Here is a 24,232-nt window from a genome sequence, read left to right on the forward strand (position 1 = left end):
TATTTGGCCAAACTATTCGAAAATCTGGAATCTGAGGGTGCAAAAAACTCTAAATATTGAGAAAATCTCCTTTAAAGTTGTCCAAATGAAGTCCTTAGCAATACATATTACTACTAATAAGACATTTTTTATATATTTACGGTAGGACATTTACTAAATATCTTCATGGAACATGATCTAAACATCCTAATGATTTTTGGCATAAAAGAAAAATGGCCCAACCAGACTTTTAGTAAATGATGCTGACTATTTGCACTATTTGCGGGGACCTACCCACATTATTTTTTTGCTTCCAACGCCCATGAGATGTTTTTTTTTGTGCAAGATTAATGTTAAGTGGGTGATTTAGTTGTGTTTAATGTTTTGCTATGCTAGTTTAGAAGAGTTTCAGTTATGTTGGTGTTTTGGGGGGTGTTTACATCATGTGACGAGTGGAGCATGAGCTTATTTTGAGAACAGATAAATGTTAAAATGTAATATATTGCAGTCCTCATTCAGCAAGTGCTATGCTAATGCTACCAAAGCATTGTGTTACCAATTAGCAAGTTAGCGTTTACTAAATTAGCTACTTAAAGATAGCCAAGTTACCACTACTAAAAATATTTATTTGAGACTACATGATAATTTTAAGTTAAATGTATGAATGAATTAGCTTCATGTTAAGAGCTAATACAATGTATGTATCTGCCAGTTATGCTACCTTAAACTTTGAATTTCTTAACTTAATAATTTTGATGTAACCTAACATTTTTTGGGAGTTTTGCCAACGTATTCAGGTTTACAGTGTACATTAAAACTACATTCAGATCAGATCAGTCAGTAAAGATTACAGACTTTTTTGATGAGAAGTTTCATGAATCTTGAAAATACAAAACTTCCTTCATTTCAACACGGACAAGGCTGAAAGCGACGATAACTTGCCGCTCAGCAAGTCATTTAATGATTCATGAACTGCTCTAATGGGTTCAGTGAGTTCAGGATTCATTAGAAGGATTCAAACAGCTACACATTTTTGGAGCAATTCATTCACAACTGGCTCATAACTGAACGCAGACATTTGTTTGTGAGAAAGAGGGTGTTTTTCTTGCCATTGGTTTTTTGTGTACACTGTCATATCTCTTCACATTCATTTACACATCACTCAAATCAGGCAAAATATGATTTTTAAAAAGGTAAACGATTCAGAAAGCTGTGCAGGAAACACTGCAGTCAGTGGCTCTTCACTGTGGAGTTGGCCACCTGGTTTGTTCGGACAGGGTCGTTTACAGCATGGAAAAAAACAAATCTAAATGCAAATAATAATAATAACATGCACCTAACTATAGAATTCTGCATAGTGATGAATGCAAAATCATAAGCAGGCTTATAAACCTCAACCCCTCAGGAGAAACAAATTCTCATATCATTTGTTGTTGGTAAATGTTTGTGTGTCCAATGAAAGATGCAAATTCATCGGTCACTTAAGAACCAGCATGGGGAAGTTTGTGTGACCCTTGAAAACCACAGGATGACACAAAGTAGGGGGTAAATATTGTTTGTGCCGAACAATGCATTTGATGCCGAAAAAAATCTAATTTATTAATTTCTTTTTTATTAATAATGCGTTGGGGTCACTGTTTGAAGTCCACTGTAAGATCTGAAACAAAACCAGCAGAGAACAACTGCTCTAAGTTAAAACTAAAAAACAGATTGCCTTTCAAAAGGGAACTTGCGCTGCGTCCACTAGAGGGCGCTATGGGGAATGCCTCTGGCATGGCCGGTGTCTGAAGCATGAGTCTAAACATGACATAGGCCCACAGCATTAAAGATCCAGCAGTATATTTAACCGTGGGCATGGCGTACTTTTTATTCCTGTTTGCAACAAGCCCATCAAAGAGCTCTGAAGCTCCAGTCGTGTCTGAACTGAATCTGCTGGAGTTTTTTTCTGGATGAGCGAGGAGGATTGTTCTTCAAACCCTCCCAAACAACATGTGGTGATGTAGGAGATGTTTGATCATTGTTTTAGTCTTTCTGAGCTCAAGACTCGACTAATCTCTGTGATTCTCCATCTGTGATCTTGAGAGTCTTTGTCCACTCAAACTCTCCTCCTCTTGTTCACTAGGACGATACACACACACACACACGTCCTCTTCCAGGAAGATTCGTAACCTTTAGTTGATTGGAACTTCTTAATTGGATGGTGACTCCTTTGAGTCTTTGACTTATGTCAGCCATTAAGGCACTCATCCCTTCAGGACGGCGGCATGGGTATTTTGTTCCCCACAGCGCCCTCTAGGAGACGCAGCATCTCATTCCCCTTCTTAGGGACCCATGGTTACATGCGTAACCCAAGACGTTTTTAGCTAAATGCCATTCCCTGTTTCATGAACATCTCTCACCCAAATCCTATTCTACAGGTATAAACCCTCTGATGTCAGACTGATGACTTACCAGTGCACAAATACACAGGCCCAAATGATCAGCTAACGCATTTTAAGAGCGTGGTACTTTAGTAAATGCTTAACATGAGTTCTTACATTAATGTAGCGTTAACAAACCTCAGTATTCAAGGGGGCAACAACATTACTTTTTGGAATGGTTCAGCCAAAAATGAAAATTATGCCATCATGCTGTTCCAAAACTCTATGGGCCCTATTTTTACGATCTGAGTGCATGGCGCAGTTGGACTTAGGGCATGTCCGAATCCCATTTTGCTAGTTTAATGATGGGAAAAATGGTTGGGTTGGGTCTTAAAAGGGTTGTACCTCGTCTCTTAATGAGTCATGGGTGGGTTTTGGGCGTAACGTGCAATAAACCAATCAGAGTCTCATCTCCCTTTCCCTTTAAAAGTCTGTTGCGCTCGTGAAATGGCCGATTCGCTTTTACACGATGAAAGACTGAACGCTTCTCCATAGTGGAATCCTTTTATTTCTAATATTTAAAAATGTGTGTGCACTGCTGTGCGTCCCTGTGTGTGTAATTATCAGTGTGTGTGTGTGTGTGTGTGTGTGTGTTGTGCTCCGCCTATAGGCTCATATTACTAACACACCCTTTAAATAACACAACAAATACTGCACTATTGACTTTAGAGCAGGTGTGTGTTGGTCAATGGCGCAGTCGTTTTCAGTTCCTCAAAACTGACCTCTGTGGAACATAAAAGAACATATTTTGAGAAATGTCTTTTTTTGTCCATACTCAATTGTAACCAACATTCCTCGAAATACCTTCTTCTGTGTTCAGCAGAAGAAAGAAAATCATACAGGGTTTGCAACAACATGAGAGCGAGCAAATGATGACAGAATTTTTTCACATTTGGGTGAACTAACTCTTTAAACGAGATGTGTTATACTCGCTATAAGTATGATGACAGTTTCAAAGCGTTGATCTGCCACGACAGTACTTGATCTTTAAATGAAAACGGAGCATAAAACACTATTAAAGTAGAGCCCTGCAGCCTGTACTTCCATTGGATAATGAACTGCATTTTCTGATACATAATAAATGCAAAAATGTATAAAAAGAGCTTGTGTAACGAAGCATTGGTGTTCATGTACTTGTGCGCAGCATGTTTCAGCTTTAACCGTGGCACTGTGTATTGCTGCAAAAGCTGCTCCTCACCTTCCCTCGCTGGTTGAGAGGTTCGATGGTCAGACTATCGGCACTGATGTCGATGATTCTGCCCAGCTGGAACCCATCCGTAGGGTGGGGCGCCCACACCGGCTTTCCATCATCCATTTCACCTCTGAGGAAGAAAAACAGGAGAACAATCAAACGTCAATGGAAGAAGTACTTAAAGGTGAACTATGTAGGATTTTTGCAGTAAAATATCCAGAAACCACTAGGCCAGTGTTATATATTTTGTTCAGTTGAGTACTTAGTAGGGCTGCAACGACGCGTCGACGTCGTCGATGACGTCGACTACGAAAATACGTCGACGTGCGTGAAATGCGTCGACGCGTCGGCGGCACATTATTTACGTTCTAGAATGGAACAGAAGATCTAGAATAATGGCAGCTTCTGCTCCCGGGCATAGTGAAAATGATCATTTATCATATAAAGCCAGACCGCGACATTCAAAAGTGTGGGAGTACTTTAAACAGAAGCCGAATAAAACTGTGCTTTGTTCGCTCTGTAACGCCGGTTTCACACTGAGCAGAGCAGAAGCTGTGCGCGTGGAGAGCGGGAGCTTTCACACTGCAGTCAGTGTGGCCAAGTCCGCTTTTTTCCGCGGAATTGGGCTACTTCTACACTGTTGCCGCGGGCTGTGTCTCATGTCCGCGGGTTGAAGCAAAAAAACACACATATTTAACCCCCCGAACGCGATGTTTACCAGAGAACCTCCGCGAAACGCGATTGGGCTTGTTTTGGGCTAGTTTTGAGTAACGAATGGGTGGGTTTTGTTGTGTAAACCTGGCAACCCTTCCAGTGTTCTCTCGCGCAGCTGAACCGTGGCGCGTGTATTGCAACAGACGGTCACATTTTCCTGGGTTCTTCTCCGACCCCAGTACGTCTCGTGCTTTTATTTATTATGGGCTGCATATATCTCCTGTATATGAGACCTGGTTCCGCTCTGTCCCAAACACATATGTATAATAACATGCTGTATATAGGTAGTTTACATGATTAAAGTAACATTACAGTTAAGATATGCCTCTAGCTTTAATCATTTAAATGTGTCTTTGAAGTTTGGGCAAAAACTTCTGGCAGCTTTAGTCGTTGTTTATGCACATGTATCTTCAAAATAGACGACTAGTTATACATTAACACTATGCTGAAAGCTCCTGTATGTGAACCTTTTGCAGATAAATACAAGTGCATTTTCGTTTACTACTGACACAAATCAATAAGTAAATCACTCAACTACTATAGTAAACAACTTTTCCTAATTAGGCCTACTCTGTATACATTTTATGATGAATAGTATCATTATATATTATGTTTAAAAAGCTTCTTGTGTTCATATATTTCATTATAAAATGGCATAATATGTACACTACCTTCCTGAAATACAATTAATATTGTCATCATTCATTGATTTCATGTTAAAATAATATACAAATTCACTACCCTCTTTGAAATACAATAATCAGTAAAAAAGAATAATAAGATTAACCTGGAAAAATAATCGTTAGATTAGTCGACTAATCGAAAAAATAATCGTTAGATTAGTCGACAGAAAAAATAATCGTTAGTTGCAGCTCTAGTACTTAGAATATCCCAAATGTTTCCAACTATTTGTAAATTTTAACCGAGGAACTGGGACGTGTGAGCTATGCGTGTGAGGGAGTCGCCTGTCGATTGCGTCATATCTGCGTCACCCTCGGTCTCCGGTTTTATTCAGTGAAACACTTTACTCTCACTGCAGTGTGAACAAGTGTCATAGCAGCCGCCGAGCGAACGTCATAACTGCCTTTTCAACACACTCAGATATATCTAATACGATAAACAGAGTTGCGTTACCTCACTCATGACTGGAAAAGAGGAAGTGGCGCCGGCAACCGTGTCATAATAAAAGTCCCGCCGGCGATTATGCCATAATAACAGTCCCGCTCTTCAATCGCTCCTGCGGCCTTGCTCAGCTCCACAACACTCATCCTGCTCTGCTTCACTACAGTAATGTTAATAATCACATGAACATGATTTCTGCCCGAGTCCTATCCTGACTGTTTTCCACCGGCTGTGAGCTGAAGACCACATGTCCCAAGATTCTGCGCTCAAACGTGGCGTCATCAAACTACGCCTTTGTTTTGAACAGGCGACCTCTAGTGGACGGAAAAGTTACATAGTGTAGCTTTAAAGTAAAACATTTTATACTACAAGGCTGTTGAATGCTTGAATCTGATTGGTTGACACACGTTCTAAGGTGTGCAATTATTTTCAGGGAAATGCACGGCTAAAGTAGTTCCAGCAGGCTTTGACCGCATTACAGTTTCCGCCAAATGATTTCAGTGATTTCAATAGGTCCTTATAGCCGACAACAGCAAAAGAACCAAAACCCACAGCGACACTGAACAAGCACATAAATATAGTAAACAGTTGGATAAAAAAAAAAAAGACAAATTATGCATTTTAATAGCAACTTACATTTACATTTATGCATTTGGCAGACGCTTTTATCCAAAGCGACTTACATTGCTTTCAAGGTACACATTTTACATTTTGTCAATTCTTGCTTTCCCTGGGAATCGAACCCATGACCTTGGCGTTGCTAGCGCCATGCTCTACTGTTTGAGCTATAGAAAACCTAGCAACTTAAAAGCTACATGAGTTTCTCAGTAGTGAGGTACTAACGGCGCTGTTCTTGAAGCAGATAAACTTACAGTAGAGACGCTGCCGAACACTGTTGAGACACACAGACTCAGGTAATTCACACGCTTAATCTCTCTCTCTCTCTCTCTCTCTCTCTCTCTAATAACTGGATTAGTCTGCCATCAATGGCTCAATCCTCCGTTACGAGCTCTAAAATGACATTTTTGAATTAATAAAGGAGGCGTGGGATGAGATGCACAAGAAATTAGTCCTGCACACAAGAGCATTTTAAGGACAAAAACCTGACAAATGTCTTGAAATCCATCATCTGAACAGTGTTTGGAGGTTTGGTAATTGTAGTATATGCGCGCAAAATTGACGACAGTCCGTTGAATTATTAGAAAATAATGCACACTCGAGGTGTAACATTATCTGTAATATACCACCTTGGGTGTGCATTATTTTCTTATAATTCAACGGAACGTCGTCAATTATTCCGTACATATAGCCTTACAAATGATTACTGTACATTCAAATACGAAATGACATGCAAACACACGTTTAGCAAAGTTTAGGATAATGGCATTTGTAACTATTTGAATGTACAGTTCTTCTATCGGGTAAAATTGGATCAATCATGTCCAAGCAATTCTACATTGCAAACAAATAACAAAATATAATTAAAAGAAAATCATAATATAACGATTATCAAAACATTGATGGAGATATTATTTTTCTATTTCCCATTTCAGAAAATTGGTTTATATAATGAACCGATTGAAGGAAGAAATGTGAAAATGATGTGGTTAAATTGTCACAATTTTTCTATTCAACTCAAATCTAAAGGGGCATTTAGACATTTCTAAGTGATTTATTTCGTAGTTGTACAGATTGATACATTTATCATTCACACTTTCAAAACAGTATTTCAAATTTCTGAGAAAACCATATCTATTGTGCAACCGGTCACATTGGGTTGCGTTTCATTGGAAAGACTAATGACTACTGAGGGAAAGATAAATGGAGCAAAACACAGAGAGGTGCTTTATCCACAATATCCAGATCATTTAACTCCAGAATGAACACAAATCTTTCTGCATGACATCAAGCCAAAGTACAGCCAGGACAACAATAGAGTGACTATGGTGCAAGTCTCCGAACGAATAAAATACAACATATTTTAAAAACACACTATGTATTTCAGCATTGGGCAGATTTTTTAGCGTCAAGCTAAAAGTAGTTGAGCTTTTCCCTGAGACTCCTGCATTTGGTCGCTCTGAATATATTTCGGTTTGACTGTATTCAGACAGTCACCTTCAACATTTTCTCACATTATCACAGTTTATTCACTTTATTTTAGAAAACGGTAATAAAATATGACAAGAACTCAGACTTAAGAACAAATTCATCTTGATAATGTCTTGATAGACAGGTGTATAATGGATTACAATCAACCAATCAGCTGTTCAATTTAACTACACAATTAGATTATACCAATTTAAGCCAACCAATGAACAACCAATGCTTCATTTTGTTCAGTCTGTGGTTTCAAAGTTCACATTAGCAATGAAAGAAACAATGAAACAAAAAGTGTCTGAATCACTTTGCTCCCAAATTTGTATCAATTTTACTGGTAGTCACTGTATTAAGAATTGTAGTGTATAATGTCACAGTTTATTTTGCCATCCTCACTTACAGAAATAAACTATAGTGTCCTGCACACACTAGTGAAACATTATATCGGTGTCTGAATAATTTTTGGTTTGAATGTATTTCCAGCTGTTTGAATGCATCATGTCCTGTATGATCAGCACCTAGTCCTCATTTTACAATTTCCGGTGAGTTAAAGGGTTAGTTCACCCAAAAATGAAAATTCTGTCATTAATTCCTCACCCTCACGTCGTTCAAGACCCGTAAGACCTCCGTTCATATTCGGAACACAAATGAAGATATTTTAGTGTAAAGCTGATGCTGAGAAAGGCTTCAGATAGGCCTCCATTGGCATTCAGTACATTTACACTCCCAAGACCCATAAAAGGCTCTCAAAACATCGTTACAAAGTCCATCTCACCACAGTGACTCTACAATAATCTTACGATGCGACGACAATAGTTTTTGTGCGCAAAAAAAATCAAAATAACACCTTTTTCCAACTTGTTCTTGTCTTCCGTGTGTGTCTCCACGACGCATGCGCGAGAATATGACGCAGATCCGGCGTTCGGACACATGACCCAGAAGTGATTTGTTTACAATCAGAGGAAGACGCGCGTGTCTCAGCTGTTGAATTCTACATTGATCGTGCTTTAGGTCTCGGCGTAGTTCTCAAAATGGGGTTAGAGTGGCATTTCATGGATTCCCGAACGCCGGCGCTACGTCATATTCTCGCGCATGCATCGTGGAGGCACCCGCGGAAGGCAATAACAAGCTGGATAAAGGTGTTATTTAGATTTTTTTTTGCGCACAAACACTATTGTCGTCGCATCGTAAGATTATCGTAGAGTCACTGTGGTGAGATGGACTTTGTAACGACATTTTAAGTGCCTTTTATCGGTCTTGGGAGTATAAGTGTACTGAATGCCAATGGAGGCCTATCTGAAGCCTTTCTCAGCATCAGCTTTCAACAAAAATATCTTAATTTGTGTTCCGAATATGAACGGAGGTCTTACGGGTGTCCAACGACATGAGGGTGAGGAATTAATGACAGAATTTTCATTTTTGGGTGAACTAACCCTTTAACTCTGTCAGCTCTCCTTTAGGACGATCAATGGAAACTTTCGGACATTCTTAGTGCTTGTTATGTTATACCTTAACATTCTGTTGTTTGCGTCTGCGCCGCTCTAACTTTTGGAGACTTTAAGAGACAAATTACTCAATTAATTGATTGAACATTAAAGTGAAAACAAGGTCTTTGGAAGAAAAGCCCACAGTAACACTTCACAGCAGGGATAAGATACTCGTCTACATGGCTATGTTTCTGTCTAAGCTACATCCACCTCTGAGTTTTTTCAAAAAGCTTTATTTTGGTCTCTTAAACCAGTCCCACTGAAAGTCAAGTCACCTTTATTTATTTAGTGCTTTACACAATGCATCTTTACAGTGGCCCTGTCCCAAATGGCACACTTCATGTGCACTTTCTGTCTTGAGGGCTTACAATGGCCTCTAGAGAGAGTTCTTCTGATTGGCTGTGATTTGTGCTTGATTTTGTTGCATCTTGACTCAACGAAACAACTTTTAACATTTAGCTTTTAAACTAAAACATATGGACTAAAAGCAACAAAACTCTGATTAAGATTGAATGCAGACTTTAATGATCTCACAGATGATGACAGTATATTCCAGGTTAATAATTGCATGACTTTTCCACAGTAGGACTTCTCTTGTATTTAACGGCAATCTTGGAATATCAGACGGTATTTCAGTGCATGTGTACTACACTAATTATCTTATTTTATATTCTAGCTGTCTTTATTTTAACAAATGTTTTCATTTGTCACACTTCTGGCTAGATCAGAAATTTGAATATGAATATACAGTGGGTCCAAGATCCCGAGCAAATGCAACACTGATCCCCATCATGGTGACTTCCAAACAATTACAGCGCTAAACAATATAATTTCTTACAGTAAAACAAGAGCAGTTACTGTGATGTCAGCATTGATTAACAGTAGCCTAATTCATAAGAAAATTACCCAGCATGCATTGATCTACATAGTACATTTCTGACTAGTGATTTATTGTAAAATAATACTCTTTAATCCAGTAAATTCCTGACAAGTGTAACTGATCTACTACTCAGGATGTGTTTTACAGCCTGAGGTCAGCGGTCTTGCTTACTACACCTCGATAAGTAAAGGAAATCATTGCAAGCATTGCATTTGAGCAATGTCAATGTGACACACTTGGGTCAGATTTATTTGGGTTAGGCGTGTCCTTCCTGACATGACGAGAACAACGCATATTTACACAGTTAAAAGTAAAGAAGGGAATTCTTCAGCCGAGTATGATGACAACAAATACTAGAAGGTCATCCTGGACCGGTATGTCACAGAGTATCAGCCAACAACCAGGTCAAAGAGATGAAGCACTGACACCAGAAGCTCATTGTGCCTCTTGTGCAAGCCCCACATCACGTCGCCCAAAACCAGTTTGTCAGAGAAACAGCCTCAGGGTCCAAGATTGGCATGTCAAAGCAAGATCGCTACAAGGCCAACCGCCACATGTACCTGTGGACTTACAACCTTCCCCGCATCACATCGCCTATCAGACTCGCCTGGAGACTAACAACATCCACTCTCAATGTTCATATTTTAATTGAGAAAACCTGCTGTTACTGTGAATCCCACCGCATCTGCTACACACGACGGCCTCTTTACTTCAAGTTCAAGACCAGAAAAAAGACTAAAAATAAGGCCAAAGTTCACAAAGTAACTTATTGTCAAGGTTGTAAAATTTATTGAGTATAACTGGATCTGCTGTACTCAAACTGAACCCATTATTTCTTCCTGGTCTCGTGTTGCTGTATAATCATTTCCATTTATGGGTCAATGACATATAAGAGTGTCCATAATAAAGATAAGGAAAAATCTAGTTTAACAGTTTCTTACAATTGTACTCTATGCATTAACGTTTATTTCATATGGTTTGGAAAAACCTTTTTACAAATTCTGCAAAAGACCAAAATCCCTCCCTGCTCTTGACTGGTTGAGCCCTGCTGGAGCAGCTCTAAATATTCACTGTGCTATTTAATGAAAGATTAAATATAATAGAGCAATAATGTTCATATTTTTGACCGTTCTTCTAGAAGCGCATTTGTGAGGTCAGGCACTGATGTTGGACGAGAAGGCCTGGCTCTCTGTCTCCGCTCTAATTCATCCCAAAGCTGTTCAATCGGGTTGAGGTCAGGACTCAAGTTCCTCCACACCAAACTTGTTCATCCATGTCTTTATGGAGACGCTTTGTGCACTGGTCAGTCATGATGGGACAGGAAGGGGCCGTCCCCAAACTGTTCCCACAAAGTTGGGAGCATGAAATTGTCCAAAATGTCTTGGTGAAGCATTTAGAGTTCCTTTCACTGGAACTAAGGGGCCAAGCCCAACCTCTGAAAAACACAACCCCACCCCATAATCCCCCCTCCACCAAACTTTACACTTGGCACTGTTCTTGAGCTCATCTGAAGGTCTGGAGCTCTTGACTCTGCAGAAAGTTGGCGACTTCTGTGACCCTCAGCATGCGCTGACCCCGCTCTGTGAATTCACTTTGTGGCTGAGTTGCTGTTGTTCCCAATCGCTTCCACTTTGTTATAATCCCACTAACAGTTGAGTGTGGAATATTTAGTAGTGAGAGTTGGAACACCTGAATTCAATGATTTGAAGGGGTGTCCCAATACTTTTGGCAATATAGTGCATAGTGTACATTTATTTATTAACACAACAAACTAAATTGAGCATCATGTCATTGATTTCAATACGAATAAACAGCTAACTTGACAAATATGTAGTGTAATTATTATCCATTTAGGTAATGAGTAACATTAGAACTACATGTTCTTACTATAGGGTTAGGAATAGGGTTTGGTTTAAGGTGTTCCATGTAATTATGCCGAATTTATAGTTATTATATGTAATGTGTAGCAAGGCCACGGAAAATAAAGTGTTACCCAAATGTGGAACACTGTTTTAATGTAATTACCATTGCACAAGTGTGTGGGTTTACTGTATTTATTTTCAGTCACAACACTAGAAAAGTCTACACCAAAGGCAATGAAGTTACCAAACATTATAACCTGAAATTTGCTACAATGTCTTTAAATAAGAGTATAAGTTCCTTCATTCTGTTCATACACACTGAAACTAATCCAAGCAGCCCAGAGAGATCACTGGAGCAGAGTTTGTCTCCTATAAAACAGCAATAAAAACTGAGCATATCTTTAAATTGCTTGCATGTCTGCATGAACTATGCAATACAGACACGTATCGAAACATTGTGGATGGAAATATATTGACATTTTCTGACTGGAGTCTATAATTTACACTATTTAATAATTTATGCTTTTGTCTGTGGAGTGACTCACATATGACTCGTACATACGATCAACCGCATCTGCTGTGAAACTAGTGTACACTATATGCTCAGTCATTAATAATGGCTTATAATACGATCATCAATGTTGCTGCTTTATATTTTTGTGGAACCCATGATTCCTATTCTCAGGATTCTTTGATGATTCGAACATTAAAAAGACCAGCATTCATTCAAAATAGACATTTGTATATAGTATTATTGTCTGTACTGTCACTTTGGACCAATTTAATGTGTCTTTATATCGAATAATTGTATTAAAGGCACAATATGTAATTTTCGCCACTAGAGGTCACTTATTCAAAACAAAGGCGTAGTTTTGTTCACCTCTACAGCCGGTGGGAATGAATCTGACAGGGCTCAGGCAGAAATTCGATATTAGGCGGTAAAACCAGGCCCTCTGTGCGGTAAATCAACAACACCAGATTTAAACAATAAGACTAACTGTGTTGAGCTGGAGAACAATGATCAGTTTCTGTCCATCAATGGTCCAAACAGTGTCTAATAAACACATCAGATATTAAAGCGGCTTTGGTGTTTCCATGGTTTCAACAAAATAACACCGGAGGGTGACGGGGGTATGATGTCATTGATAGGCGACACACGACCTGTGTCCTGGTTAAAATCACTTATTTCTCTGGATTTAAACATTCTTGGAAACATTTGGGATAATGTACTCGAGTCAACAAAATATATAACACCGTTCTAGTGGTTTTTGGATATTTTAATGTATTTTACATATTGTGCCTTTAACGATTCAACGATTCACCAGTTTGTTTACTTAAAGGTGCAGTGTGTAAATTTTCGAGGTGAGGTTGTGAATTGCAACAGCTCACCCCTTCCTTCCGAAGCACATAGAGAAGCTACGGTGGCCCACACAGGACAAAGATTGTGGTCGTCTGAGACAGTAGAGAGTGACTAGCGCTCTGTAGAGCAGTTTGTCCGTTTAGAGCTACCGTAGAAACATGGCGGCACAAAATGGCGGCTTCACTGTAAGGGACCCGCGGTATGTGTAGATAGAAATGGCTCATTCTAAGTTATAAAAACATAGCGGTTCATTATGTAATAGGGGTGTAACGGTACACGTATTCGTACCAAACCATTTCGGTACAGGGCTTTCGGTTCGGTGCACGTATGTACCGAAACGGTTTCGAACAGTCGGCTTGTTTTAAGTGCGGAACACACTTCAATCCGAGTTCCCACACAAGCATATGAAGTATTCAGTCCATGTTATCACGAAATTCAAACGATAAATGCCATTTTGACGCTCTTCAATGTGGCGTGACTGATCACTGTATAGACGGGCCAGTTCAAGCGGCCGCGCGTGAACGCGATTGATCATCTCTTCCAGAATAAACATGAATTAATATCTTAAGGTATGTTGAGGATACATTAGAACTTACTGAAAGGTATCACATATGTCGTGTAACCGCTCAATCAGTGTTTCAACCGTGGAAAGTAGGGATGTGACGGTGAGGAAATTTTCCCACCGGTTAATTGATGTGTGAAAACACCGGTAATACCGGTATCACCGGCGGAGGCTTTTAAATCACTAATTCTATCTAACCGGAAGTAACATGCACACGACCGCTCTGAACTGAAAACGCGCCAGTGTTGCGTATTCACACACCGTGAATGACAGCTCGTCTGTAAATGCGCGCTCTGTGAGGCCATGGGTGCGTCTCAATCAGTTCCCTAGTTCAGTAGTCAAGCATTGATCAGTCTATGATTGAGATGCACGCCATGAATGATTAACAGTTCGTCCGTAAAGCCTCGTTTATACTCGACGCGCCCGCACGAGCGCGAGGGTGCACGCGGCAAAAATAAATGCACGCAGTCAGCGTAGCGGAGGCTCGCACTGCGGAGCCAGGCCAAAGTAAACAATGCGCGCTCTGTGCGGACGAGCACATTTAACTTTCGGTTTTGAATTAGCGCCAATTCGGCTGCGGGTTACTTGAATTATGGGTTCATTACTCTATTATTTTTAATGAAAAACACAACAACAAAACAAATGACAAACTCCCTTAAATAGGCGCTTTTACGTTTCGCTTTGAAACCAAATCTTCCGCGATCATCTCAGTCAGCTCCTCACTCTTAAATCTGATGAATGATCCTGCCGCTGCCGAGACTCACGGTCGGATCCTGCTTTATTAAGCAGATACGTTCAGTTTTTATTTGTATTGTCTGTTCTCTAACTGAACTAAATTATTTTATTACTATAAAAAAATCAAAAAGACAGTGGGCGGTGCCACGGTGGGCAAGTGATGTAACCGGTGTTGAGTCTGGACACCGGTAACACCGGCAACACCGACTATCGTAGCAAGCCTAGTGGAAAGACAATAAAACAGCTTGTAAACAATGTCATGTTCACCTCAATCACATTTACCTCAGAAGTCATTCAGTGTCCACAGCTGTTAGCTCACTAGAGAGATGAACTCTTTCACTAAATATATGACCTATATTAGCCGTTATATTCATTATATACTACTGAACCTGTTAGTGATGTCTTGTTTAATGTATGTTTAAATAAATCTGTCATGAAAATGACACACACTGTGCATGAATGATTATATTTCAACAACGAATTGGAGAAAAAAAACATTTCATTATTAGATGTAGAAGTTATTGCAAAAACTGCCTTATGTGAAGTTTACATGTTTGCGATCTGATGATGTTATTTGAGTGTTGATTATTAGATCTAAAAATAAATAGCAACTGAATTACGGCTAATAGTTTGGGCTCTGTTGTTAACCTTTAATATTAATGCAAGTAAGGGCTCCCTATATAGTTTACAGCAATATCTTCAATAAACTTTTAGTTGTAATTGAATTAATTTAAGGACAGACACAATTTTTTCAGTAAACCACTGTTTGATAAAAGTAAATAAAAAGCAATTTTGTAAAACTGCTGTACCGAACCGTCAGTTTTGTGTGCCGTTACACCCCTATTATGTAAGGTCTTTATACTCCACTGAAAACATAGTTATGTATATTATATTGCATTTCTATCAATAGATCCTCATAAATATTACACACTACACCTTTAAAATCAAGCAATGGTGTCACATATGCAGTTCTGGTAATAAAGCACACAATGATGTGAAATACAGAAGTGAATAAACTAATCAAACCATCCTTAAAATTCATTTAAAAAATCCATCAGCAGGGCTCCAGAGTGCGACTAAATGGTCGCATTTTGCGACTAAAATTTGAGAGTGTGCGACTGAATTTTACATCCAGTCGCACATGTGCGACCAGTAAATTTGCCTGCTGTCGGTACTGGAGAAATTAAGAAAATACACTTACTAATTATAATTGATAGACGTAATGTCTGGCAAATTCTATCTTTGCCAGCCGTTTCTATATGAGATAATATTAAACCATTTGTCCGTGATGCATTTTTGCCATTCGCAATGCAGAAGCGAGAGAAAGCGAGCGAGCACTGTCACAGGAGCTACAGTGAACACAACACCACAGTCAGCTTAATGAGTGAGGATGGCCAAGAGAACTACACAAAAGTTTAGTCTTCTTAAACTTTAGGGATGTGCTGTGATATTAATCTAATTTTATTTTCGATTTTGGCTTTCCAGAATTATAAAAAAGATGATATGAGGTAAAACTATTCCTATAGCCGTGTTCCGTCGAGCGTGACATCCTTCCCTTTACAGCCTTGCGCTGTCATTTCTCCTTAAACCTAAACTAAACGTCAGATTCAGTGATTGTTGTAAACTGCAGTCTCTACTGTTGCTAAACGGCGGGATGTGTTTGATAATAAAGAGCTATTAAATGCACAATAATCCGCGCAAGAGACGCTGTTTCCAACTTCAAGGCGGTATATGTGTGTGTGCTGCGAAATTGACCGATTTGCACATTATATTTTAGGCTTCGCGTGCGCGTCTAAACCATCAAATAAACAACAAATAGCCGGTGTCAAAATGACCGGATTGGAGAGTAGTTATTTTAACAGTTTATATCTTAAATGGGCGTAAATAGTTTGGAGAAATAGGAGAATATGATATTAGGCTATTAGTTCTACATTCGATCGGTCTTAAAGGGGCAGCGTCTAATAAACCTGCTGACGATTGAGCCATTAATTCGAATCGAACAAAAGGCAAATAGAAAATATTCACATCTCTTGAATTAATAACTTTAGCTTTTATAAGCATTAATCTATCAATTTATACAGTGAAAACTATGCAGTGTTATTTTACATTTCATTGCTTTATTAGATTTCTTTGTAGGTTTGTTCTTTCTAAGTAATATTAATGTTAGCAGACCTTCCGAATGCCGGCACACTGGTCCATTTACAAATAGATGTTTTATATTTTTGTTCAAACTTTGCGGTTTCTTTTGCTATAGATATTTTACTTTTCAGATTATAAAGCCATGTTAATTATGTTCTTAATTATGTTTTTTAAATATATAAAGTATAATAAAAAGAACCGGTAAGAATACTGTTAAAGTACCGGATCGATAAGCAGTATCGGTAAGAGTAGTAATACCATTAAAATCTTAACGATACCGATCCCTATTAGTAATACAGTGGAAATTAGTAGATTTGGTTAGCATGTTGATTTACGGTGTGCGCCCCTAAAATTTCTGATTGTGCCCCTAAAATTTTCAGTTGGGGGCCACTGTGCTCCTAGTGAAAAAAGTTAGTCTGGAGCCCTGATCAGCTGTATCAGCAGCTCATCGGTTCTTCAAGGACATCCCAGAGTGTGAGCGGTTTCCTGAGTTCAGTGTACGGGTGACTCGAGATCTGTGTAACCATTAACCGACTCTTGACAAGAGAGAACTGCTATCAGTCCTACAACAGATCTCTGTGTCTATCAGACCTTATGCTTTCAAGCTAAAGACATCAGAAACTCACATTCTGCCCCTACCCTTGGCAGAAACTGGCGTCACAGGATAATACTCATGGCTCATTTCAAGTCGGAGTGAGTGTCAGGGACGTCCGAAAGTGAGTTTTGATTGAGTAATAATGGAATTACAGAAGACTGTGAGCAGTAATCCATCCCTTTACTGCTACAACAGCTTCTGTCCGTCTGGGAAGGTCTTCCTCTAGGATATTTGAACATGGATGCAGAGCTTTGCTCCCATTCAATCCAATTCTTCTCAAAGCTGTTCAGCGAGTTCAAGTCTGGGGTTTGTGCTTTTCCACAATAGACTCAGTAAACCACTGCAATACAGACCTTGCTTTGTGCACAGGATAATAGCTGGTACAGAAACCATTGCCAAAACAATTATTGGCTATTTGCTCTCTGAGAAATTAGTGGAATCACTAAACATGCTCACAGCATTAAAGGCATAACTGACATCCTGCGGTGTGATGTTCTACAGAACGAAAAGAGATTTTCAGCATTAATAACTTATACAAAATAGTTGAATTACCCCTCAAATGTGCATGCAGATTAACCCTAAAGCCGTCTTCTGGACAAATGAGGGCAAAATCATTTTATGTTTTTTTAAAAATACTTTCCTTAATCTGAGCGGTACAAGACTTGGCTACTTTTCCTAAGTTTGCCACCTGAACACACACAAAAAAGAAATGGACTTGATTCTACAATGTTAAGTGCTTGAAAAAAAAAGTCCTTAATCCCGCCTTCGTGGACAAAAATGGGCACCCACAGGAATGAATGGAAAAAACTGTAATTCCAAGCATATTTTTTTTTATTTGTCCAATAAAAATCAATAAATCCAACACAATGCAGATCATACATACACACAAATGAAGGAGTGAGCCTATACAACATTCTCACACACACACACACACACTCAAACACAAACATCCACAAAAGCATTGCATTGAAAGCCATTGAATGAGTCTATAACAGAGCGAGTTTTAGTTTTTTATTTTTGTCAAATAAAAAACAGTCACTCACACACACACAAACAAAGGAATTAAATGAGCCAATAACTGGGCAATTTTTAAAAAAAAATAAAAAGTTTTAAAAAATTGTTAAAACATTGGTTTACAGAGTTCAGCCCATATGCAGCCATTGAGTTCTACTGCCATCTACTGGCTATTGATATTTTAGCTTTTAAAAAGAAATGAATACCATCATAGGTCACCAAAGTCACCAAAGTTTCTTCACAAGTTAAAGAAATATTAAATATAATATAAAAACAAGCATATTTTACATAAAAATATGGTACTTTTAGAGGTAAATAAATGCATTAATACCCCAAAAAACACAAAAAAGCATAAATTGATAGAATTAATTTTATCAAAGATGGTGATATAATATTTTCTTCTTTTTTTTGTAATCACACTTGTGACCTTCGTGCCCAAATGTGTCCACGAGGAAGGGATCAATGGCTGTTATGCGAGGGTTAAGTGTAAAACGTCAAAGAAACAGTGATCAGTCACAGAATCTAAATTCTAACATTTCTCCTTAAAATAAAAACAATTTAACAAACAAATCTGGATGTTTGGGTTCAGCTACCTATTCCCATACATCTGAAGTTTGTTAGACAGCAAACAGACTTTGCAGACTTTGACAGGAGACAAAATGCTAGTCAAATGCTATATGTATTGTGCTGTTTCATTTGCTAATAAAATCTAATTGTTGGATCCCTACACCATGTCTACAACACGTTATATTTAAATTGTATTTAAAGCGGCAGATGGCAAGACTGCAGAGTGCTTGTAAAGAACGGTGCGGTGCATCGGTGTGGACGCTGCTATAGTTCTCATTCTTGGTGTTCATTCGGACGGGCTGGTAACAGAAGTAGGGCACTAGAGGAAGCTGCGCTGGAAGCGGTTCAGGGCTCTGTGAGTCTATTAGAATGGATTGGGGAAGAAGAAGTGGAACATGATCTTGAATGAATGAAACAGGACTAGAGAAAGTGTTTTGATCTTGCGTCTCAGTTTCTCAGACTCTTTGAATAAGTCAGTGCCCTTCTTGTTGCTCTGTAAGGACATTTGAATTATTTAGAGCACATTCTCAGCGATATATTTTTGTAATACTTTAAATATGTTGTTGGTCTATGTAAACTATGCCGGACTGACATCTTTGGCAATCACGTCATGGTTTGGCAGTGGCTTCTTCTCACTCGAGTACCCACCCAGAACAGTAGTATTATGCAACATTATTATAGTTTAAAATAACCGTTTCTGAACATCTGAATATATAATGTTAAAAGTGTTAGTGTGAAATGACAGTATATTCCAGGTTAATAATGGCATGATTTCGCAGTAACTAATGATTTTCGCAGGACTTCTCTTGGAATATCAGACTGTATTTCTACAGTGCATGTGTACCCAGCATGCAGTGCGGCATGAATCGATTATGCTGTGGAGTTTCTTGATTCTTGTTGGTTTTATCCGTGCTGATGAACTTATTTTTTCTTCACTTTTAACAGTTTGTGTTGTTGGTTTATTTTGTAATGTTCAGAATTTATCTTTTGTATGATTATTTGTTGAGTGTCACCATTTTTGTTTAAAGCTACACTGTGTGATATTTTCCCCCATCTAGTGGTGAACTGGTATATGACCATCCAGTGAATATTAGTTTCTGTTCCTCTCAATTCCGATTTCGTTTTAACTCCTACGGTGGCCGATTTAGTCCAAGATTAACATGGCTTCCAGTTCGACCTCGTCCACATTCGACACGGTGCCATCGAGTGTTAAAACGCCAAGCTTGAATTTACGGGTATGTCCCTCTGTGGCTAATGTACTTTCAAGATGGAGGGGCAACATGGCGACCCGCATTCGAACCCCTCACCCGTATGTATTTACAATGGCATATTATAAACTTACGAGAATACTTTATTACTTGAAAGAAGTAAATATACATTAATGAGCACGTATATTTTTTAAAGAACTAAGTGTTTTTAGCTAAGAATAAACTAAAAAAGATACACAGTGTAGCTTTAACTAAAAATCAGCTAATTAGTTTATTTTATATTCTAGCTCATTGTTTTAACAAATGTTTTCATTCGTCACACTTTTGAATATGAATACAGTGGGTCCAAGATGCAGAGCTAATGTAACACTGATCTCCATCATGGTGACTCCAGAACAATTACAGCACTAAACAATATCATTTCTTACAGTGGCGGTTAAAGACAACTTTATCGCAGTGAGTTACTGTGATGTCAGCATCATTCTGCTGTTGATTAACAGCAATTCGTAAGAAAATGACCCAGCATGCATTAATTTCGCTGTAAATTTCTGACTACAGTGATTTATTGTAAAATAAAACTCTTAAATCCTCTAAATGTCTGGCATTTTTTACAGTGTATTTTAATTATGTGATCAAAGCTGAATTTTCAGCATCATTGCTCCAGTCTTCAGTGTCACATGATCCTTCAGAAATAATTTATGATTATATTAGGGCTGTCAAAAGATTAATCGTGATTAAATCGCATCCAAAAAGTTTGTGTTTACATAATATATGTGTGTCTACTCTGTTAATTATTATTTATATATAAATACACACACACAAGCATGTATATATTTAAGAAAAAAATATTATTTTTATATATAAAACATTTATATTTATATATATTATAGATTATATAAATGTATATACAGTATATACATGCAAATATTTCTTAAATATATACATGAATGTGTGTGTATTTATATATAAATAATAATTAACAGAGTACACACACATATATTATGTAAACACAAACTTTTATTTTGGATGCGATTAATCGCGATTAATCTTTTGACAGCCCTAGATTATATATAATAATAATAATTTATGATTATTATTATCAATGTTGAAAACTTTCTGTGATACAGCAGGCATGTCTGTTTAAAGGTTACCATAAATCAATTTGGTACAAATGTCCTAACTAAAATATGAGATTGCCAAGGGACGAGTAAACAATTTATAAAGAAATTATTCCTGGAATATAATAAATAAAATGACTGCAGTAACTGCTCCATTCTCAACACTTCCTGTAGAGCCGGCCCCAAAAGCTACTACTACACGCTTTGTAAACTGCAAGTAAAAGAGGTATTTGTTTATCAAGCTAAAGCTAAGATTTGCATATGTAAACATACACGTTACGCAGATAATGACGAGCATTAAGTCTTTTTTTAGAAAGTTGTTTTTAAAAAGGTTTTGTTTCCTTCCTTTAATCGTACAGATGACCACAGGAGAACTCAAAACTAGGGATGAGCATTTTTGTCAGTAGTGGTTATAGCAATGACAATTTATTATTCAAAAATCATATTTCAAAATGAATGCATCAGCACTATATTTTTATTTGATGCATCAAGATAAACACGTATAATTAAAATAAACTAGCACAAGAATTAAACACAAAATTTCCCATCAAAGTTACGTGTATCCACTTTATTCATAACACAGACGCAATCTTTTTCCTATATGAATACAATTAAATTATTATTTTTAAACTTTTGACAAGTAGCCGATCATTCATTCATTCATTCATTCATTCATTCATTCATTCATTCTAGTGATTCATTCATTCATTCATTCATTCTAGTGATTCATTCATTCAGTCAAGAGATTCATTCATTCATTCATTCATTCAAGAGATTAATTAATTAATTAATTCAAGAGATTCATTCAAGAGATTAATTCATTCATTCATTCAAGAGATTCATTCATGAGATTCATTCATTCATTCAAGAAATTAATTAATTAATTCAAGAGATTCATTAATGAGATTCATTCATGAGATTCATTCATTCATTAATTCAAGATATTCATTAATTCTTCATGAGATTCATTCATTCATTCATGAGATTCATTCATTCATTCATTAGATTAATTCATTCATTCATTAGATTCATTCAAGAGATTAATTCATTCATGAGATTAATGAGATTCATTCATTCAAGAGATTAATTCATTCATTCATTAGATTCATTCATTCAAGAGATTCATTCATTCATGAGATTAATGAGATTCATTCATTCAAGAGATTCATTCATTCATGAGATTCATTCATTCATTCAAGTGATTCATTCATTCATTCATTCAAGAGATTCATTCATGAGATTAATTCAAGAGATTCATTCATGAATTCATTCAATATATTCATGCACTCAAGAGATTCATTCGTTCATGAGATTCATTCATTCATGAGATTAATGAGATTCATTCATTCAAGAGATTAATTCATTAATTCATGAGATTCATTCATTCATGAGATCCATTCACTCAAGAGATTCATTCATTCATTCATGAGATTCATTTATTCATTCATTCATGATATTTATTCATTCATTCATTCAAGAGATTCATTCATGAGATTCATTCAAGAGATTCATTCATGAGATTCATTCATTCATTCAAGAGATTCATTCATGAGATTCATTCAAGAGATTCATTCATGAGATTCATTCAAGAGATTCATTCAAGAGATTCATTCAAGAGATTCATCCACTCAAGAGATTCATTCATTCATGAGATTCATTCATTCATGAGATTAATGAGATTCATTCAGTCAAGAGATTCATTAATTAATTAATTCATTCATTAAAGAGATTCATTCAAGATATCAATTCATTCATGAGATTCATTCAAGAGATTCATTTATGAGATTCATTCATTCATTCAAGAAATTAATTAATTCAAGAGATTCATTCATGAGATTCATTCATGAGATTCATTCATTCATTCATTCAAGAGATTCATTCATTTAAGAGATTCATTCATTCAAGAGATTCATTCATTCATTCAAGTGATTCATTCAAGAGATTCATTCATTTAAGAGATTCATTCATTCAAGAGATTCATTCATTCATTCAAGTGATTCATTCATTCATTCATTTAAGAGATTCATTCATTCATTCAAGTGATTCATTCATTCATTCATTCGATTCATTCATTCGATTCATTCATTCATGAAATTCATTCATTCATGAGATTCATTCAGGAGATTCATTCACTCAAGAGATTCATTCATTCATGAGATTCATTCATTCATGAGATTCATTCAGGAGATTCATTCATTCAGGAGATTCATTCATTCATTCATGAGATTCATTCATTCATGAGATTCATTCACTCAAGAGATTCATTAATTCAGGAGATTCATTCAGGAGATTCATTCATTCATGAGATTCATTCATTCATTCATGAGAATGTTTCATTCATTCATGAGATTCATTCATTCATGAGATTCATTCACTCAAGAGATTCTTTCATTCATTCATTCAAGAGATTCATTCATGAGATTCATTCATTCATTCATTCAAGTGATTCATTCATTCATTCATTCATTCATTCAAGAGATTCATTCACTCAAGAGATTCATTCATGAGATTCATTCAAGATTCATTCATTCATTCAAGAGATTAATTAATTAATTCATGAGATTCATTCATTCAAGAGATTAATTCATTTGTTCATGAGATTCATTCATTCAAGAGATTAATTCATTCATTCATTCATTCATTCAAGAGATTAATTTGTTCATCCAGTAATAAAACAAGTGATGTTTTCATGAGCGAGTCATTGAATCATGCATTCCAGAGATTTATTCAAAAATGCTGATTCATATAGTAATGAAACAAACAGTCTTTATGAGCGAGTCATTAATACAAGAAATTCATTCATTCATTTATTAATTCAAGAGATGAATTCATTCATTCAAGAGATTCATTCATTCATTCAGGAGATGTCTTTATGAACGAGTCATTGAATGAATAGTTCAACACGATTGTGCATTTTGTCAGAACCTCTAGTAAATGACATGTTATTTTGTTTAGTGGTCTGTTCAGAATCGTGATTAAACAAATAAACATAAAAGCGTGATTCTCAATTTATCCAGAATCGTGCAGCTCTATTGTGCTGAGTACATGTACACATATATATTGTACGGTGATATTGCTTCGTGTTTGTACTGTACACACACACACACACACACACACACCTCTAACTGTTAATAACATGTATTAATTTAGCAGACACTGTAACCCAAACTGATTAGATAAA

At 37.1% G+C, this 24,232-nt stretch overlaps 1 protein-coding gene across 6 annotated transcripts in view; it reads right to left on the reverse strand.

Moving 5' to 3' along the window:
- The window catches only part of myo6a (myosin VIa), a 99,577-nt gene that overhangs the window by 55,322 nt on the left and 20,023 nt on the right, over nucleotides 1-24,232 (reverse strand). For all 6 annotated transcript variants that reach the window (XM_079831809.1, XM_079831811.1, XM_079831807.1 and 3 more), the window contains exon 2: nucleotides 3,598-3,721. In XM_079831809.1, coding sequence (XP_079687935.1) covers nucleotides 3,598-3,714 — 117 coding nt within the window. In that variant the 5' untranslated portion in view covers nucleotides 3,715-3,721. The remainder of the gene's footprint in view (nucleotides 1-3,597; nucleotides 3,722-24,232) is intronic.

Source organism: Gobio gobio (genome assembly GCF_949357685.1).
Source record: "Gobio gobio genome assembly, chromosome: 12".
Lineage (NCBI taxonomy): Eukaryota > Metazoa > Chordata > Actinopteri > Cypriniformes > Gobionidae > Gobio > Gobio gobio.